General features: G+C 39.5%; 1 protein-coding gene across 1 annotated transcript in view; it reads right to left on the reverse strand.

The window, feature by feature from the left end:
• The window catches only part of PDE4D (phosphodiesterase 4D), a 670,100-nt gene that overhangs the window by 150,138 nt on the left and 499,515 nt on the right, over window positions 1-20,447 (reverse strand). Inside the window, exons 3-5 of the mRNA XM_077816883.1 lie at window positions 14,148-14,184; window positions 10,028-10,101; window positions 4,893-4,942 (exon numbers count right to left, since the gene is read on the reverse strand). Coding sequence (XP_077673009.1) covers window positions 4,893-4,942; window positions 10,028-10,101; window positions 14,148-14,184 — 161 coding nt within the window. The remainder of the gene's footprint in view (window positions 1-4,892; window positions 4,943-10,027; window positions 10,102-14,147; window positions 14,185-20,447) is intronic.

The following is a 20,447-nucleotide window of genomic DNA, read 5'->3' on the forward strand; positions in this document are numbered from 1 at the left end:
TATCTTAGGCTGTAAGGAGCCTGATGAACTATTAAGAACAAATCCATAATAGTAAAATAAAACAACTGTAAAACACTGGTTGATTCCACCTCACAGCCATTCAGCAAGATGACATAAAAAAAAATCCTTCACCTCTCAGTTCATTCCAAGAAAAGCCTAAACACCACCCTTCAGAAGCTCTATTTAAAGAAACCACTAAAGGAGAACAATTGTTTAGAACATGTCAGACAGTGGGATATTTGATCATCAGTATCAGCTGTGGTTTTTAGTGCATATACCTAAGCATGTTGGACAGTTCCTCTAGAGCCAGATTGTGGGGCAAGAACCAGGAGCTACGCTTTCCATGTGAATGTGGACAAATTAATGTCAGTAGGACATACTCCAATTAATAAGTAAATACTCCATATTGAACTAAACAACTACTGCCCATTTTAAAAGCCACCCATCTCTTTCCTCACCTTCAACCATGTAGCAATACTTTCTTTAAAGAGCTCTGGTCAAATGATCCAATGGCCTGGTTGCCATAATTCCTGCCAAACAGTTTGAAAATTTTTATTCATGTGCTACTGTACAATGAATTTCAGTAGCACCTAATTCCAGCTAAAGCATTTTTTCTCCTCACATGTGCTTCCCTGAAATGAATATCTATAAAGAACAGTTCCTTTTGATCTCAGTGAAGAAAATCCATATTCCCTTCCTTATTTCCTTTGCGTCCCTTCCTCACCTTTTCTTTTTCATACCTCCCACCATGCTGCCTCTTACACTAGGAATTCCCTTCACATTCTGGCATCCTCCCTCTCCTCATTCAAATCCTTCCTGAGAACACAATTTTTCCAGGAAGCCTATCAACCTTAATCTACCACCCAAAGTGCTTATTATTTACTTTCGTGACAATGCATCTTCCAGTCATCTAGTTTAATAGACTTGTGCCTGGTGCCCTCAGGTTCCTGCTGGCAGTGTTAGCAATGCTGTCTGTACTGCTGTGATGAGTGTTCCACTTGTCTGCTGGTAGGAATGTTTAGAGCACCAAGAGCAGCACTGACAAGAAGACTTTCCAGCAGCAAGGAAGCCAGATAGTCAGCACTTCAAACACCTCTGTCAAGAGGCCAAGGGGCAAGGGTGGCGCCAGAAAAGGATTGCTTTTTTAATTGTTCTGAGAAAGAATGATACAAGCATTTTTCCTGCCTTTCTCCCTTGGTGCACTGCTTTGGTGTAACATGCATTACCATGATTTTATATGGCTCAAGCAGGTATCTATGCAAACTTCTCTGCTTAGTCATGAAGGTCTGTTACTATGGAAACAACAATAATATCAAATACAACATTATGTCTAGGGATGGGCAAACTAGTTCAGGCAAAATACCATCCAGCTTCAACCCTTACTCATTAGCCAAAGTGAATCCTAATCCTTTTCATGGTCTTCAGTGATTTAATACTTTTTCCAACCCTTAAAGTCTTTTGGCCGTTCAGATCCGACCACCCTAATGTGTAGGTTGGTCATGGGAGATCTGGTGGCCTTTCTGGTGGAGCATGTTAACATTACATTAAATTAAACTACTCCTACACTTCACTGCTCTCTACTGTTGCTCCCTTTAAATTTCCTAGCACAGAAATGTTTTCTAGTTAAATTGCACCCTGAGTGCACCTCATACCTTACAGGAATTCAAACCTCAAATGATGTATTGCTTCTGACATGCACGTTGCACTCCAGGGATTAAGTAAAGGGAAACCTCCAGATCAGTGGGAAATTGTAAGAGCGCAACAGTGTCATCCAGCAGAAAGTACCCTGGGTCCTGCTGTTTGGGCAGCTATTCCTGCTGGAAGAAAGAAATTGGCACAAGGCCTTCCCTGGTAGAGGAGCTGGTAAGGCACTGGCTTGTGTGTGTGCAGATGTGCACGTACAGCCTCTCTTTAGGGTATCATCATTGTGGGATGCAATCCAGACCAGAGAGAGGTTGTATCACTGCTTGGCCCATAACCCTGGGATCCTCACAATGCTTTGCTGTTGTAGTTCCTAACCTGTGCACCCACAAACAGCCAAACAACTTGCCGGTCACACCCTGAGTGTCTGTGTATAGCTGCAGCCTGCCAGCAACACTCCAGTCACATTCTGGATTCCAGAAGCCTTCGTTACCACCTTCAGGGTAACCCCAACACACACCCAGTCCTCATTATTCCCCAAAAACATGTATTCTGCACTGTCCAGCCCTCTCTGGGGCAGTTCAGATATTAGAGATCATTTGCCCTTATAAAGGGTTAATATACAACAGTTTGCTACTTTAATTGGAGTTACCACACAATTCAGCTTAAACACAACGTTGGATTAGTTTTGATTAAAAAATACAACTTTTTTAACTACAAAGAGATAGATTTTAAGTGAGTACAATTATAAGGTATTAAAGTCAGAAATGGTTACAAGAGAAATAAAGATAAAACACTTTCTAGTAACTAAAACTTAACAAACTAGACTTTGTTCGAGGTAAAATCTTTATCACATGTTCCCAGCAACATTGCTAACCAAATTCTCAGGTCAGGATGCCCTCCCAAAGTCAAAAGGCTGGTTTCTTTGTCTTCTTATGTCAAAGAGATAGGGAGAGAAAGAAAGAGAGAATACCTGGGGTCTTTTTTGCCCCTCACTTTTATTCCAGTTACCCTTTGAAATGCATTTTCCTAAGGGTTGCCCCTAGATAAAGTTCCTTCCCACTGTGAGGATGGAGACATGGAGTCTCATGGTGAAAAAGTTTCCACGTTGTTGTTGTTTATTAAAATGTAGATTGATCTATTCCTGTCCTCCTTCTGTTGCCAAAGAATGGCCACTTGACTGGTGTTTGTGTAACCGACACAAACCCCGTACAGAGAGAGAGAGAGAGAGATTAATGAGTTTGCTCTACAGCCTTAGCAAACAGTCTTATGGCTTTTAGCTCATGTGGTAGAGGCTCATGCACTAAGCTCCAGAGGCCCTAGGTTTGATCCCGCCTGCCAACGACAAGGTTCTGTCAGCATTACAAGTGGGGGCTCATCCGGGATTTGAACTGGGAAGTCTCTGAAGCTCAGGACACGCTTCCTCAGCTATGGGAAGTATGTAGCCCACACACCTCCTAGGTGTGGTGTTCTGTCCCATCTAGTGGCACTGAGACCACTTAGAGAGAGAGAGAGAGAGATTAATGAGTCTACTCTACAGCCTTAGCTAACGCCCAAGTGGCTTTTAGCTTATGCAGTAGAGGCTCATGCACTAAGCTACAGCGGCGCAGGTTTGATCCCGCCCACTGACGACTGGTGTCTGTTGGTGTTACATTTTCCAATCAACTTTGATGACACCTGACTAGAGAAGTTAATAGTCCTTTGTCTTTGAGGAACAGGTTCACTCCCTCTCAGGACTTCTCGGGTAAATACATGTAAGTCAAAATTTCAGCTTATGTTCATAACTTTACATATAATGTTGTTACACACATTTCACCATATTATTGACCAGTGAGTTATTAGTTTTCAAATGAAACCTCAACAAGGCATATTTTGTACAAAGATTATTACCGTAGTGTGTATGGTTTGAATACAGGAATGCTTTTGGTCACAATTATCAGATATTTTCTTTTATTATTTGGAATTTTTCTGTGCTACAGACTTTCTGAATCCTTGAATCTATAGGAAGGGGCCAAAATTAATGGAAAAAAAAGAACCTGAAACCTATCTCCTTTAAAGGCAATAGAGTCTGGATAATCAAAGTGTGAAAAACGGGAAATTTCTGCATTAAAAATAAGCAGAATAGCAAACAATAATTTAAATGGTTCATGGCTGCTAGCATGAAACCAACCCCCAATATTACCTCTTCAAAGAATGCATTAACAAGAGGTTATGGTTACAGTTGTCATGGGGAACAGTTACAATTAATGAGAGATCTATGCAGCTAGTTTTTTCCTCATTTCTTTAATTACCATGCATTTAAGAATTATTATAAAAGAATCTTAATTGCAGATGATTTTCAATGTGTAAAGAAGTGGGTTTTAAAAAGCTCAAAAGTGAAAAGCCATTCAATCAAACTCTGATCCACATGTGTGAAGCAGGAAGCAGAGCTGTGCATAACTTGTCATGAAATCAGCAAGCGAGGTGAGCATTTGCAGCATCAGTGAACTTCAGGCTGACTTCCAAGTGCTATGGAGGAATTTAGACTTTATGAAGGAAACCATGCAGAACACAGCAATTGTACATTATTTCAACCCTAAACCAGGTCAAACTTTGTGGTTTTGGCCAAGCTTCCCTTCAAGTATCAGGATTCACTCAAACTCTGAACTCAAAGTGCAACTCAATGAGTATGAATCCATCTGAACAAAACAAGCAAACAAAAAATGTTGAACAGGAAACTTACGCTCCTAAGTCACTTACGTACTTTTGAAAACTTTCCACTGTCTACGCTGGGTACTAAATCATACTAAGACATTGCCTCAGTACCTGCAGAACTGCAATTTCCAATCAGTACGTCAATTTGTTGCCTGTGCCTACATTTCAGTGCATCAATTTACCAATATACAGTATTACCAGATAGTCACTTATGGATACACGCAGAAGAAAATGAGGACAAAAGACCTTGGTTTATTGACATTTCCACCATCTCAAAAACAAAGTTTTGGAATGAACTCACATTAACATGAAGGATATATCTATATCTAGACATCCATGTCTAATATGACGTATCACTGGAAAGAACTAATTTGCTATTTGTGGTAAAAATTAACCAAAATCTTATTTATAAAATAAACTTATGGATGTAAAACAATATACTGTTTTTATTTCAAAAGAGCCATACATTTCTGAATTACATTTTGATTTAATAAATAATTATTTAGTTTCTGAAGACGATTATACTTTCACTTTGTGCTTATATTAATCTCTCTTACCTGTTATAGTTGCTTTGTTGATGGATGGTTGGTTACACATGGGTGACCGTCTGACAATGGGAAAAAAAAAGGCATAAATATGTCAAGTTTGTATATTAGTGCATTCTTTAAACCATTTGTTTGAAAACACTTTTATCTGAGAGATTATTTGGGGTTGGAATGTATAGAAACTGACAAAAATAGTTCATTCAGAGTACATACAGAGGTGAACAGAACTCACAAATGAACCTCATATTATTTCACAGCTTGCGAACTCCAGCTTGGGACGTTTTCAGGCATTACAACTGCACTGAAAAATTGTGCTTCAACACAGTTTACATTTACTTATATTTAAATGAAGTTGTAACACAGTTTGGGAAGGACCAGGTCCTTATCTAGCACAATTACTCTAACCCCACATTACCTGGCCAAACAGAAGCAGGCCTGCATACCACCTAATACAACTTTACATTCATTCAACTATAAAGTTTTTGGGATGGTTGCAGTGAATCCATACCCAATCGCCATTTGCAGTGACATGCAAGTAGATTCTTTGGAGCTTCCAGAATTCCAGGAGACCTGGAGTGAAATCCCATCCCTACTGAAGTCAATGATTCACACTGACGTCAATGGAGCCAGGATTTCATGACCCCTGATTTGGAAATTGAAGGGCATTGACCATTACATTAATTTAACCCTCTTAGTCTACTTGGCTACAGAGTGTAGGTAAATGTGGAAAGAAAAATAAGGAATGATAAGAATGCCACAATTAATTATGAACCTGGACGTAGAGCAGGGGTAGGCAAACTTTTTGGCCAGAGGGCCACATTGGGGTTGCAAAACTGTATTGAGGGCCGGGTAGGGAAGAGCATATTTTAACTGTTGTATTTCTACAAACCATAACTAGTACAAACTCCCAAAGTCCTCAGAGAGATCCTACAAACCTTATTAAATACTATAAAACCTTGATTCATTCCCTTAGCACCCTCCATCCTGTGCACTGAATGAGGCAGGGCTCCTATAGAAAAAATATTATGCGACCCTGCAATTAGAGACTGAAGATTATTGTGACGTGTGTGCACAAAGATAAAATAAAAGTACAAAGGAGAAGGAACAGGCAACCTTAATTCCAGTATTTCCAAATTTTGAATGCTGACTATACAACCAATATATGTTCTGTTAATTTAGTTTTTTAAATCTAATATAATATAAATTGTGTGAAAATTCCTACTGCATACAATAAGGTAGACCAGTCATATTGGTATTACTTTGATATTAAATTGGTACTAATATGAAGCTTTTAGAATACAATTTCAATAGACAGCATTCTAAAAAGAAACTGTCTAGCGTCAAATCCCTCACATTGGGATACTACAGCATAGAGGCATGTCTCCTGGCTGGGAGATGGCAGTAGCCCATCTTGGGGAAAGGTTGCACTGAATATTATATAATAAGGCCCCATGAATCAACAGTATGTAGGAGAAGGAAAATTCTGAATTCAAAGTAGGCAAACAGAGCTCACTTAGCCTCTTCTGGCAAGTCTGTCTAGGAGAAGGAAAACTCTCATTTCAAATCTGAGCAATCCAGCCACTGATACCTGTCCCTAGCAGGCCAGCGGGCTATGCCATGGCATTCCCACGAGCTGGACAGGGTGGATTGGTCTAACAAGCCATGACATTTGAAACTCACTTATTACAGAAACAGGACAGTAAATCAAATTGATTCATATGAATTTTACCCATGGCTAACAAATGGAAATAGATTTTGGCTAATGGCTAAACATGTATGTATTGTGAGCTGGAATGTGAGAAGTCTATTTGCTCTAGACCAGACTGAACTAGTAGTGGTGGAGTTAAATTATCAGTTTCCTTGCTGCCATGCAGGAGACAGGTACAGGAGAGTTGACAGTTGGAAAATACTTTGAATGTTCACGTGGACAAGTGAAACAGAGATGGGGTTATTTTAGTGGTGAATAAGAAAAAGTTACTTTAGTGAACAGCTGGAAACTGGCATCTGAACAGATTGTCATAGCAAGGTTTCCTGCTGCCTCCAACAACCTATGCATAGCTGTGACCTGCTGTTATGCACCAGCAAAAGAAGCAGAAGAGGAAGAGGAGGATGGATTTTATCAACAACCAGATAGCAATATCAACGAGATTCCTGATTATGATATGAATCTAATAATGAGAGATATGGCTGCAAAGGTTGGTAGCAGACAGAGTAAGCAAATGAATAGTGTTGGACCAAACAGCATCGGTCCATGTTAGAGTCTACAGAAGTGCAGAGTGTGGCAGTGATCATGAATCACTAATAAGAAAGTTTAAGATTAAGTTAAAGTCTAGGAAAAATATAAGTACAATTGGCACCAAATTTGTTGTTGATAAGTTAAAGAATAGCTCTGCAAGGAAGGGATACAAGACGCACTTGGAGGGCATTTCAGGCTATTAATTTGTGATGATGAAGACATTTCACCACAGACTGCATGGGAAATATTCAAGAAAGTGATACAAAACACAGTGGATGAAATTATTGGAAAGCATAAGAAAATAAGGAAAAGCCAAACAAGCAATGAAACACAAACATTACAGGAAAAGTGTAAACAAGGCAAGACTGCTGGGAAAGCGGAAGAATTAAAAGCATTATGCAAAACCATTAAGATATCACAAAGAATGGACAAAGCAAAAGTTTTCAAAAGGAGAGACTCAAGGAGGCTCAACATGAGAAGACATCAAGAAAACAAAATATGAAAAAAACAATATACAAAAAACTAAGGTCGTATGGCAACACAATCAAGCCAATAATGCAAGCAATAAAAAGGCTATTGGTGGATTGACAACAAATGCCAAAAAGGTGTTGGAAGTAGGGAAGAAGCATTTTGACAAATTGCTGAACCCTACAGTTCATCTGCAAGCATTCCAGATATGCTAGATGAACAAGGCAGCTTGCAAGACAGAATACAGACCAGCACTGAACCACCATTAGAAAAAGAGAAAGAGAAATGAAGCAGTTAAAAATGGGGAAATTGCAGGAACACACAACATAAGAGCTGAGCTGCTAAAAGCCAGCAAGACAAGTGCTATCCAAGTACTAGAAAAAATATACAAGGAAGTATTGGAGCAAGAGGAGATAGCAGATGTCTGGCTAAAGGCAATACTTGAACCAACCTTGAAAAAAGGAGATCCTGGTGTTCCAAATAATTATAGAGGCATAGGCTTATTGTCAGTACAGGGAAAAATCATGACAAAACTACATCAACAGATTAAGGCCAATTTTAGAGGAAGTAGTGGTGAGAAATACAGCAGCTTCAGACCAGGCAAAAATTGCACCGATCAGATACTCATGCTCCAACAGTTGATGGAAAAAAAGCAAGAATGGGGATTAAAGATCTTTGCTGTTTTCATTGACTTCAGTCAGGCTTTTTGATTTAATTTGGAAAGAAGCATTAGAGAAAGGAGCAAAATTATATGAAGTTCCAGATAATATGATTGCAATTATAAAAGCTCTGAACAAAGAGTCATACGCTGCCATAAGAACTGGTGGAAAATTTAGCAACTGGTTCAAGTCAAAGTCTGCTGTAAGACAAGGGGACATGGAAGTATTGTTGCTTTTCATCTGTTCGTAAATTGAATATTAAGAATGTTAGATGAGTCAGAGGGTTGACATTGGATAATCTAGAGTTAAACTCCTCAAATTATGCAGGTGATGTACAACAGGCAGAGAAGTTTGAATTAATTATGATAATCTTTGCTACCTTGAAAAATTGGTGTAGTTGACTTGGACTTACAATAAGCACTAAGATGAAGTGATTGCATTTTGGAATAGGGACAATAAATGTAGAAGTGATGAAGTCATAAAACAAGTAGAATCTTATGTGTATCTAGGAAGCTTGATCAGTGCCAATGGTTCCATCAAAAATGAGATTAAAAGGAGGTGTGCCTTTGCTACAAGTGCTGCAAGAAATTGATGAAATTATTGAGCAATAAAAACATTATGTTTGGTACCAAAGTGAAAATTTATCAAACTAGTGTACTGACTATATAACTCTATGGACGGAAGCAGCTGCATTAAATGAAACGGACATCAGAAGGCCGGAGGTAGTAGAGAAAAAGGGCAGGTATAAAGTGGAATGATTTTAAGACAAATGAAGAAGTTAGAAGGAGAGTAGGATGTGAATTTAGGGTATAGGACTGGCTACAATTGAAAATATTATGATGATGGCAACACTGCAGAAGACCGATAGTGATAGGATGCCAAAGAAAATAATGCAAGCACATTGACGGTAAGTTTGACCAAGAAGCTGACTACCAACTAGATGGCTGGACGTTGTTTGCAGGGACATGACCAGACGGGGCTTAATGGAGGAACAAGCCAAGGACAGGAATGAATGCCAACACTGTTAACTGCTCCCTGTGTCTACAAAGATGCTCCAGGATGAAAGAGTGTCAAATTATTTTAGAAACTAACAATGCACTATAAACAAGTTCTATCTTGTAACTACAGTGACAAGAAACCCAAGTTCTACTCATAATTTACAACATTAACCACTATCCACAACTCCTTAATGGAATTACAGCTGTATATTACATGATTTTTTTTTTGTATGTAAAACAGGTTTCACTGGTGTTAATTGAGACTACATTTCTGTAGCAATGTTGGAAAAAAATGTTGTATGTGTTATTTCTGTTTTATAATCAGACTTCAATAGGTATGCTAAGACTCCATTACCATATATTTTCAAACAAAGGTTTCACTGTCCTGGACTCAATAGGCAGAATTTTAGAATCAGATCCTGCTAGTGAGTTGCCATGTGTGTAGTGGTTCACACACTTGGATCCAGTTGCAGGATCCCTTACACATGACTAATTTGATGCAAGTCACATATATTGCTTAGAAGTTACTCCCAAGTTTAAATAATCACATTGTAGGTAAGGTACTGCAAGATAAAATGATGGCTGTTGGCTTAGTTTTAATGTTTAACACTGTTATTTCAAAATATTAATTGAAAATTAACTGGTCATATCATTTGACATCATTTGAGGCTTTTACAAGTCTAATAGCATGGAATGCACTCTGAAATGTAAAGACATCACCCTTAGTTCTAACATTTAATAAACACCACTCCAAAAAGTTCAGAGGGGAAAAGAGTCTGCACTCACTTGTTGGGTGCCCGATCTGGTAAGTTGGTTAATGCAGCAAAATTATTCCGTACAGTACGCAGGCTGGCCAGCACCTGGAACAAAGAAAGATGTTTCATTCTGAATTCTTGCATGTGATATTGATTTATTGCCACTCCGCTGTGTTAAAGGCAAAAGTAAAATGCATTACAAAATGTTTCCAGGCTTGTTTTAATGTCTGAAGACTGAACATTATTTAACAATAAATCTTTTGTAAAACAAGAACAACAGTTTATGGCTTTCCCCCCTTCGCTAAACAACTTATTATTTGTTTAAAGACAGACTCATTCGAAGAGGAGGAAAGTTTTTCACAGAATGCAATTTAACTCTCCAAAATGACCAAAAAATAATTCATGTTTTGAGAAGAATAGCCCACTAATACCTAGCACTGCATACATAAAAATGATTACATGATTTTCCATTTGCACAGCAGCAAGCTTTTACATTTTACATACAGTTTGAATAAAATGTAGTGAAAAAAGTTACCAAATTCATATGCCTTGCCTATATGAACACTAACAAATATGTGTGTAGAAAATGCATTTAGTACAATGCTAGACCTGAATATAAACAAAGGATAATGTCTAGATTATGGGAACACATGAACCAGAATGGGGCATGGAATGAATATAAGAAACAACAAAAATTAGAAGAAAAGATTTCCTGCTTTTTAAAGAAAGAAAAAAAGAGTAATCAGAAGAGAAAATATTAGATAGAACTGAGGGAAAAAAAGAGTATGAAGATATTGTAGAAAGACAGAGTGAGCTGGAAGTGGGAAGGGAAAAAAGGACTAAAGGAAAAGAGAAAAGGTGCAAAAATAAGGAAAGATACATGCTTGGCTTTATAGTGAATTTGTATTTAACTTGTATAACCCTCTGTTCTACTCTTCTGGCAGATATCCTATATATCCTGTCTGTGAAGGAGGAGAAAAAGGGGAAGGGAAGTGGTTGCTAGCTGTATTTTGAGTAACTATGCTAAAATGGCTAGATATTTATCTTGGACATATAGTTACATTATTGATTATCTCTAGGGGACAGATTCCGGCTGCTCCTGTGCAAGTGGTGAGAATGAGGGGAGGGAACATGGAGCCCTTCCCTAGTTGTGCAAGGGGCAGCCAGAATCCCACTCTTTGAACTCCTTGAGTGGAAAGCGTAGCAGATCACAGCACTGTGAAGATTGCTTGACACATCAAAAAGGCCACTACTTCTTTCCCAAACAGTGCACTAGGTGATGTTCCGAGAACAATGGTGGTGGGGGAGATGCATGCTGCACTCCCATGCTGCTTCTCTATGTGCTCCCCTCAACACCTGCCAAAGCATTCTACAGCACCCTGCAGGCAGATTGCTTCTGTCATCTGCTGCAATGCACCAGATCTCCACACACACCCTTACAGCGGCTACAGGTTTAAAAGTAACAATACATTAGTTACTAGTGACAGTGAATTCTAGAGTTAAATAATTTTAATTCTCTTTTTTGCTAATTATCTAAACAGATTTATAGTTCCGGCTTTTCTGTTTGTTTTTCCTTCCAATGGGAATATTCCTGTGTATAAAAAATGATACTTGTTTGTAAGTGTTTGTAGGATCGAGGCCTACAAGGGAAAACCAATTAATAAAACTTCACCTCTCCCTTCTAAGTGAACACACCTCTGCTACACAAGGTTTAATCACTCAATACAACTGTTCTTCATTTCAAAATCAAAACATAGGCAAATGTGTGATCATGCAATGAATGAAATCCGCTATGCCTATTTTTAATGTATCATGCTAGACTACTACAGAAATAGATCAGACCTAACTTTTAAAATAATTCCAACTTTATTTTATTTTTAAAACTGGAATGCATAGAATAAGTTAATTACAATAGTTCCATTACATTAAAATATGAAAAAAACCCAAATATCCTAATAATAATGATATTTATTGTACAGTAAAATATTATTAGGTATGGGCCAGATTATGCACTACATGATAGTACTCTGTTCTACCTCCAATAAAACAGTAAGTGGTTAGTAGGCCTTGGCCCTTACTGACTACCTTTAATAACAACTGAGCGACCACCACCAAGTGGCTTACGGTTACATGAAACAAAGCCTCCTGCACAACTGAAGCAATTAAGGAAGCCTAGAAATAAACTCAGATCTGTTCCAAATTCCATCACCCAATTTCAACAGTAATGACTACATTAACTAAAATTATTGCTGTGTTATTTGCATAATGAAAATGTATCTGACAAGAAAAAAAGAGCTCTTTCTGAGGAACATATTAGAAAGGTAACTGGGGGGATGTGTGACTGGGATGACGTGTGTAGATTATATAAACAGAGTGCCCAATTCCGGAATCTTTATTAAGGCCCCAATCCTGCAAACTGATCTGCTTGGGTAGACCCCTGTGCCCTCTCAGAGCCCTAGTGATGTCAACAGTGCTCTGCATAAACACAGGAGTTTGCATGTTCAAATCCTTTTGCAGGACCAGGGCCTAAATTTTTACTCAATCCTTAACTCAGGCAAAGTTCCCCTTCAAAGTCAACAGGTGTTTTGTCCCAGTACGAAAATCAGTAAATCTAACCTAGTCTGTCTACTTACTGTTTTCCAAGGGAGCTCATAACCTGTTTTATTTGAATGTTATATAGTGTAATTAAGATTGGCATAAAGAGGTCGAGAAATAGTAAATTTGATAATGCATCAAGTCTTTTCCAGTACTAGGGTAGGGAAGTTTTCCTTACTGGGCCAATTTTTCTCCAGGTATAACTCAATTCAAGTTAATTTAGTTACAGCTATAGATAACTTGGTCTACTGTGGTGTGTGTTTGTGTGTGTGGGTGTGCGTGTGTGTATTTTGTATAGGATTCTTTCGAGGGCCTAATACTGCAAGGAGGAATATTGCAATATTTTTTGTAGCTATTTCAGCTGTAATTCCTTGTGTTCAGTTATTTTTGGGAAAGCGTTTGCAATTCGGCAATCTGAAAATGGTCAGGCTCAGTCTTTTCTCCTCCAATAAAAGGAGAACAGAGAAAATCTTATTGCCAGCTCTCAAGAGTTTTACCCAGTGCCCTGTCAGCTGCATGGTTTCAGAGTAGCAGCTTTTATGGTGGGTCATGAATGACAAGATGATCTCTGATGCAGGTAGGTGCCAATCCAGTCCTGACAGACCAATATGGATCCCAGGTAAACCATGTACTATTGATTAGCTCACTGAAGTTCTCATAACTATATTTTAGTAATATTCATTTTGTGACATGCACAAACATCATGCTAAGAAAATTTGGATGCTCAAACTGAAGGAGGACATTGTTCTTACTTTACTCTGCTATGTCTCACCCTTCCTCTCCTCTTTCGTCTCCAATCACATACAGCTCCATGGGCTTAGGTCTACCGTTAAATACACAGAGGCAACTCTCAGTCACTTCAGTGAGAGATGCCCACATCTACTTGAGAAGAAAATGTGGTCCCATGAGTTCAGAAATTCACCACTGAAATACTTAACTTTTGATATATCATAAGACAGCTATATTGTTAAAATGTATCCATGATTTATATTTAAGTTATAATTATATTTGAATTGATATTTTGTAAAACATAATAAAACCTGGTTACAAGAATCGAAACTAAATAATTAATATATGTGATTCTGTAAGTGAACATATTCTGTTCAGAAATTATTATATATAAAAATATCTGCAAATAAAGAGCTGAAAGTGGCTAGTAAACTCTGGATGACAGAGTATACTGACATTTTAATAGCAGGAGATCACAGTTTTCTCCTGTTGATGGCACAATAGCACTGTGACTTGACACAATATTTGAGGAGAAATAAAAATAGGTTATTTTGTAGTTTATGTAACTGCTTTTTATTACACAAATAATCAGAGGTAAACCAATAAAAAAGAGCTGTAGGTAACATCTGTGGCAGAATCAGCTTGTTGACAAAGTTTTTTTTTTTTCTTTTCCTTCCCCGAATCAAGCAAGAAATCTGATTTCAACATAAGAGACAGGAAACAATGGGTGTGACCATGGGGCCCTTCAAATGTAAACTGTAACATCACCTGAAAATTAGATTACTCATCATATTACTTCATATGGATATATGATAAGTTGTGCCTACCTGAGCGAATGGTGTCACAATCAAGTCATCTCCGTGTCTGAAAAATAAACAAAATTATAAATTAGATGTTACTCACGACTATTCTCAATGAAGCTACTTTTAAAAATATCAGGACATAAATTAAATCTTATAAATTACTTTAGTTAACCTCAGTCTTATTCCTCAATATCCATTCATCCCAGCTGCTTTAAAAATGTCTCTGAAAGGAAAACATTTAGCAGTTATCCAATCACCCGGTGGCTTTATGGGACTGCTGGAGAACTAGTTGATTTTTACGCTGCATGTTGGACAGATGAACATGGACACACAGGATGAATCAGCAAAGATCACATTCCCAAACTTCCATTTCCCCCCCTTCTTTGAATCTAAATGGAATCTCTTTCATATAAGAATTAACCAGGCATGCCTGTGTGGCTGGTAGCACCCACAATTAGTTTTGGTGGAGGGACCCAGCCCACCTAAATATTGAAAGTGATTTGCATTAAGTGTTACTAACAGATTATACTTTGTGAGTGTTGGACAAGCTAGTAACTGCAGATGACTGGGGACTGCATCACAGACTAATAAAAACCTAGTTAAACTTTTAAACTGACTAACATATCTGAAGTTATATGGGAGTGTTACTTAATGTGTGCGGTTGCTGTAGCAACCACACCCACACCATGCTAGGTGATGTAGGCGCAAAGTGTCATAATGATGTGTCTTAGTGGAGGAGGGAGGGAAAGGGGGTTATTATTTCTTCGGTAACGAAAACTTCTTGTTGGAGGAAACTGGGTAATTCCCACTTCCCTGGTGAATAAAATTTCAAAGTTATACATAAACTACCACAGATAGTCATGGCCTGCGTGCGATATTTTGCATTTAGTTACCAGAGGTACTGAGTAACCACAGAGCAAAGAAACTTAGAGGGCTGACATATATATACAGTTTATCCACTCTTTAATGACATTTTCACAGAACTGTGACTGATAATGAATATACTGTAATTAACCCATGACAGACACATACGTAATCCAATAAGTCATCATTTGAAATATTTTTCCCCAAATATGCTCCAATATGAACAATTTGTCTAATATTACTTTTATGGAATAAGGGTTCTAATCCTAGAGTTACCTGGCATCCAGGTTCTTTTCAGAAAAAATAATAATGCTAGCTTTATCCAACTAGCTGGAGCTAGGAGTTTCTAATTTTTATTTTTTAAATAAGGCAAAGAAAACAGTCAATAAAAGCCAGAAAATGATTCACAAAGAAATAATTTAATGAGAATTTGTTTTTAATATGCCTGCTTTATGCCTGCAATAGATATGTCACACAGGTTATAGATTGCAGCTTTAGCACCTGAAATCATTCATCCAAAATTGTTACTGACAGTTTGTATTGTAATGTGCTTAAAATTTTAAACCTATTTTCAATAAGGAGCTTTCCTTCCACTGGGAAAAATTAAATATATATCAGAGAAAGAGGGAGTGTGTTTAAAAAAGGGACTTTTCATATTAATAAAAAGGTCACTTCTCAGGAACTTTTATGATTAGAATAGAAATTTGACTGGCATTTGATTTGCTAGAAAGTGATTGTTACTATTTAGATAGTGCCCACAAGATAGCAGGTGATTCATAGGTGTTGCAACATAGTGGTCCCAAAAAGCTCTGAATGTAAGCAGACAGGCTCAGATCAAATAGAAATTTGGAGCCCAAATACCTTTGAAGATCTGGGACATTGCAACAAAGGATGGGGAATAGGATGAAACAAAAATTAAGTGAGTGACCAGTGATGTCGAGCATACACTTTACTAGTTGCTTTTATTGTCATCTCTTGGGTTAATAAAAAGAAAAGGAGTACTTGTGGCACCTTAGAGACTAACCAATTTATTTGAGCATGAGCTTTCGTGAGCTACAGCTCACTTCATTGGATGCATACCGTGGAAACTGCAGAAGACATTATATACACACTGAGACCATGAAACAATACCTCCTCCCGCCCCACTGTCCTGCTGGTAATAGCTTATCTAAAGTGATCATCAAGTTGGGCCATTTCCAGCACAAATCCAGGTTTTCTCACCCTCTGCCCCCCCCCCCCCCCGCAAACTCACTCTCCTGCTGGTAATAGCCCATCCAAAGTGACCACTCTCTTCACAATGTGTATGATAATCAAGGTGGGTCATTTCCTGCACAAATCCAGGTTCTCTCACCCCCTCACCCCCTTCCAAAAACCACACACACAAACTCACTCTCCGTCTCTGTGTGTATATAATGTCTTCTGCAGTTTCCACGGTATGCATCCGATGAAGTGAGCTGTAGCTCACGAAAGCTCATGCTCAAATAAATTGGTTAGTCTCTAAGGTGCCACAAGTACTCCTTTTCTTTTTGCGAATACAGACTAACACGGCTGTTACTCTGAAACCTGTCTTGGGTTAATATTTATGTGAATGGAAGAGTAGGTTTTAAGAGGGAAGAAGTGTGTATTTTAAGGGGGAGGGGGTCTTGCAGAAGTAGGTGAAGGCATGACTGACATGGTCAGGGAAGGAGCTGGCAAACCTCTTTGGGGTCTAATTTATTTAACAAAAGGCCAAATGTGGTATGCAAACAAGACTTTACTCCAGTAGGTGGCAGGTGGGGGTAGGTGGGGATGAGTTCACTTTAGTCTGTCTGCCCTACCTGAGTCCATCCACTTCCTCTGTTTTAGGCTCTTTACCGGTAAGGCCCTCTTGACCTGGGACGAGCCCCTGGAGCCATGCATCTTACCATCACCTGGAAGAGGGTTCCTTTTCTGGGTTCAAGCTTCAGACGGGTAGCCGTGTTAGTCTGGATCTGTAAAAGCAGCAAAGAGTCCTGAGGCACCTTATAGACTAACAGACATATTGGAGCATGAGCTTTTGTGGGTGAATACCCACTTCGTCGGATGCATCCGACAAAGTGGGTATTCACCCACGAAAGCTCATGCTCCAATACATCTGTTAGTCTATAAGGTGCCACAGGACTCTCTGCTGCTTTTTCTGGGTTCAGGGTCCCCACAGAGGTCAAACCATAGCAACTCTTCTATGAAACGGCATATACTCCTCTGTGATCTGGAGTTCCTGTTGCTGTCTGGTAAGCAGACAGGTTTTCCTAGGGGGTTGGCACTCATAGCTCTTCCTTCCTTTTCAGAACCTTCTGTGTCTTGGAGCACTCTTCTTAGGTTCCCTTTCTTGGTGAGCTTTCTAACCAACAGAGGCTGTCCTAGCTATAGGCAGACTTCGATGGATATTTCTGTGATGGATGACGCTGGCAGGGCAGTCAATGGATGGAACCAGCTGAGGTTCTGAAGAGCAGGAAATTGCTGACAGCTGGGCTGCCAAGGAAGCACCACCACCCCTTCCCCATCTGCTCCCCATGCTCTGGATGGGTAAGATCGTAGCTGCGGCTCAGGGCTGCTCCTTGGCATTACTGCAAGCATGGTTGTGGCTTTGGCCATAAGTGTCACTACCTGCCTAGCTCCATGTCAGCACCTAGCTCACACCTTCCACTCCGCACCTGGCCTCCACAAGCCAGGCTGCTTAGGCAGCCATTGGCGCCTGCCTCTGCCCCAGCTTCCACCCTTGACTCACACTGTGGCTAGTCCTTCAACTCAGGGCCGGCCCACAACATTTTGGCACCTGAGGCAGGGAGCTCAAATCATGCCCCCATACCCCCTCGCTTGGGCCAAAACTTTGAAAGGTCTCAATTCTGCATTCTTCCTCTTCTACTCCTCTCATGGTACTGCTCTGCTACCTACCCCAATAAAGGAGAACTAACAACTTTCAATGCCTTGTTCAAAAATTTTAAGTAACACTTAACTTTCAAACTCCTGAACAGCAAATGTAACTTTTCTTGTCTCCATAGTAAACACTGGCATTTTTATCTGTTTGAACAATCAAAGTGGTGCTTTCCGTGTCTTCTTGGTTGCAAAGATTTGAACTGCTTCCTGCTGAACGTCCACAGTCTGAGCCAGCTCATGCTCTATTGAGATGGTTGCAAGGCCGACCAGCCTCTCCTGTGTCATTGTGGAGCGTAGATGTGTTTTTATTAACTTCAGCTTGGAAAAGCTGCGTTCTCCACTGGCAACTGTCACAGGAAGCATTAGAAGTATGCGCAGAGCATCAAAAGCATTTGGAAAGAGGGTGGTCATCTTATTTGTGCACATATATTCCAGAACAGCCTTTGGAGTTGACCTTGCTGAAATGTATCTTGAAAGGGCTTTCAGTTCATCACCTAAATCACTTGCATCAATATTGCGCATGTCATCATCTGTCAACACTGTCTCTAGTGCCCTGCATTGCTGGTGTAGGTCTTCTTCAGGTATAGTGAGGAGTTTTGGAATATCGCACAACATCCCAAATATACTGCTGTGTTCCTTGAGCTGCATGAAACGTTCTTCAACTGACTTTATCGCACAATCTAGCACCTGGTTAAAGAATTCAACTTAGAATTGTTGTTTGGGGTCTCTTATGGGATTATCCTGTGCCTCATAATCAAAATGTCTTCTTCTTCGGTGACTCTTGTATACTTGAATGGGTGGGAAAATAGCTTCAGCATGAAGTTCCTCTGCCAACTTCTGTGCACTCTTCAGAACATTTTGAAATCCCTCATCTGACTGGTAAGACTGTAGGTATGACTTTGCTTTGTCCAGTTGTTCGATTGCTCCAGATATATCAAGGCCAACACCTTGGAGTCTCTTGCTTACACCATTTATTTCAAACAGTATGTCATGCCACAACAATAAGCCACGTAGAAATTTGAAGTTTTTTATGTTTCTGGTGATTCCATTTCCCTCTGCCACTGTTCTCCCACAAACAGTTCCTGTCATAGCATTATCCTCCATAATGGCAACTATGGCATCATCTATCTTCCCAGTTTGGTATTTGATAGGCTTTATCGCCTCCACTCAACTTTCCCATTGTGTGGCACTCAGTGGTTTCAGTGTCAGAGAGGATGTTCCCAGATGTTGCTTCAAAATTTGCCATCGATAAGTTGATGCAGAGAAAAATATATAGATGCTTTGAATTACATTTAAAAATTCAGCAGCCTCACTAGAAGCTGATGCTGCATCACTGACCACCAAGTTCAATGAATGAGAACTGCATGGGACAAAAAATGCTCGAGGGTTTAACTCTCAGATCCGTGTCTGCACTCCTCTGTTCTTTCCTCTCATGTTGGTACCATTATCGTAGCCCCGACCTCTCATGTCAGCTATCGCAATTTCTGTATCTTCCAGCTTTTTAAGAAGCACATTTGTCATACCAGCTCCTGTAGTATCATCAATGTCAATAAATTCTAGAAAATGCTCTCTGACAGTCACCATTGTAGGGACATTTTCACTAGGTTCTGTTGTTGTTACATAACGCACCATTAAAGTCATCTGTTCCGTACGGCTGATGTCAGGTGTGCAGTCCAGAATAACAGTAATATCTTGCTGACTTCAGATCTGCCACAATCTTCTGTTTGAGTTTTGTTGCCAGTAACTGTATCATCTCATTTTGAATTGTTTTTCCAAGGTAGTGGTGGGTGTACATTTCTTGGGTGGTGACTCTTCTTAGATGCTCCTGGAGTACAGCATCAAACTCAGCCATCAGCTCCACAATTTTAAGGAAGTTTCCATTGTTTGGCACATACAGCTAATCTGAAGTGCCACATAGTGCTAGGTTTTGGGTAGCAAGCATTCTCACAATGGCAATGAGCCTTTTCAGAACATTTTGCCAGTAAAGAGATTCTGATGCAATCTTCTCTTGATGCTGATCATCTATGATGGCCTTTAACCTTAGTCTCATCTCAAGCTCTTTCCACCTATGGAATGCTCTCTGGTGATTTGCTGCCTTCTCATGGCATGCCAGATTTCTAGCCAGATTTTTCCAGTCCTTTGTTTCTGTAGAACCCAATGTGTCTGGAACATTAGACTGGAAGAGTTTGCAACAAAAACAGTATGCAGCATTCTGGCTTTTTGAGTACATAAGCCATGGCTTCTCCACTTTGTCACCATTGGGGATTTCATGCCAGTAATATGTTGGATGGAAACTTCTATTTTCATGGTCTTTGGGAAACGTGAAGTTTTTCACTTGCTGTGGCCCATGCAGTACAAGGCTACTGCTCAAGTGGGTCAACAGTCCTGGATCATCTAGACTTAAGGAACTAAACTCAGCAGCAGCTGTTTCTTCCACCTTCACCACACTCTTCTCTGATCTACACTTTTCTTCAGGAATGTGCATGGTTACATCCGTTTGAGATGGAGATATGGATGCTGCAGTAGCTGCCAGGTCACCTGTACTCTGACTAACTGGAAGATCAG

Source organism: Eretmochelys imbricata, chromosome 5, assembly GCF_965152235.1.
Source record: "Eretmochelys imbricata isolate rEreImb1 chromosome 5, rEreImb1.hap1, whole genome shotgun sequence".
NCBI lineage: Eukaryota > Metazoa > Chordata > Testudines > Cheloniidae > Eretmochelys > Eretmochelys imbricata.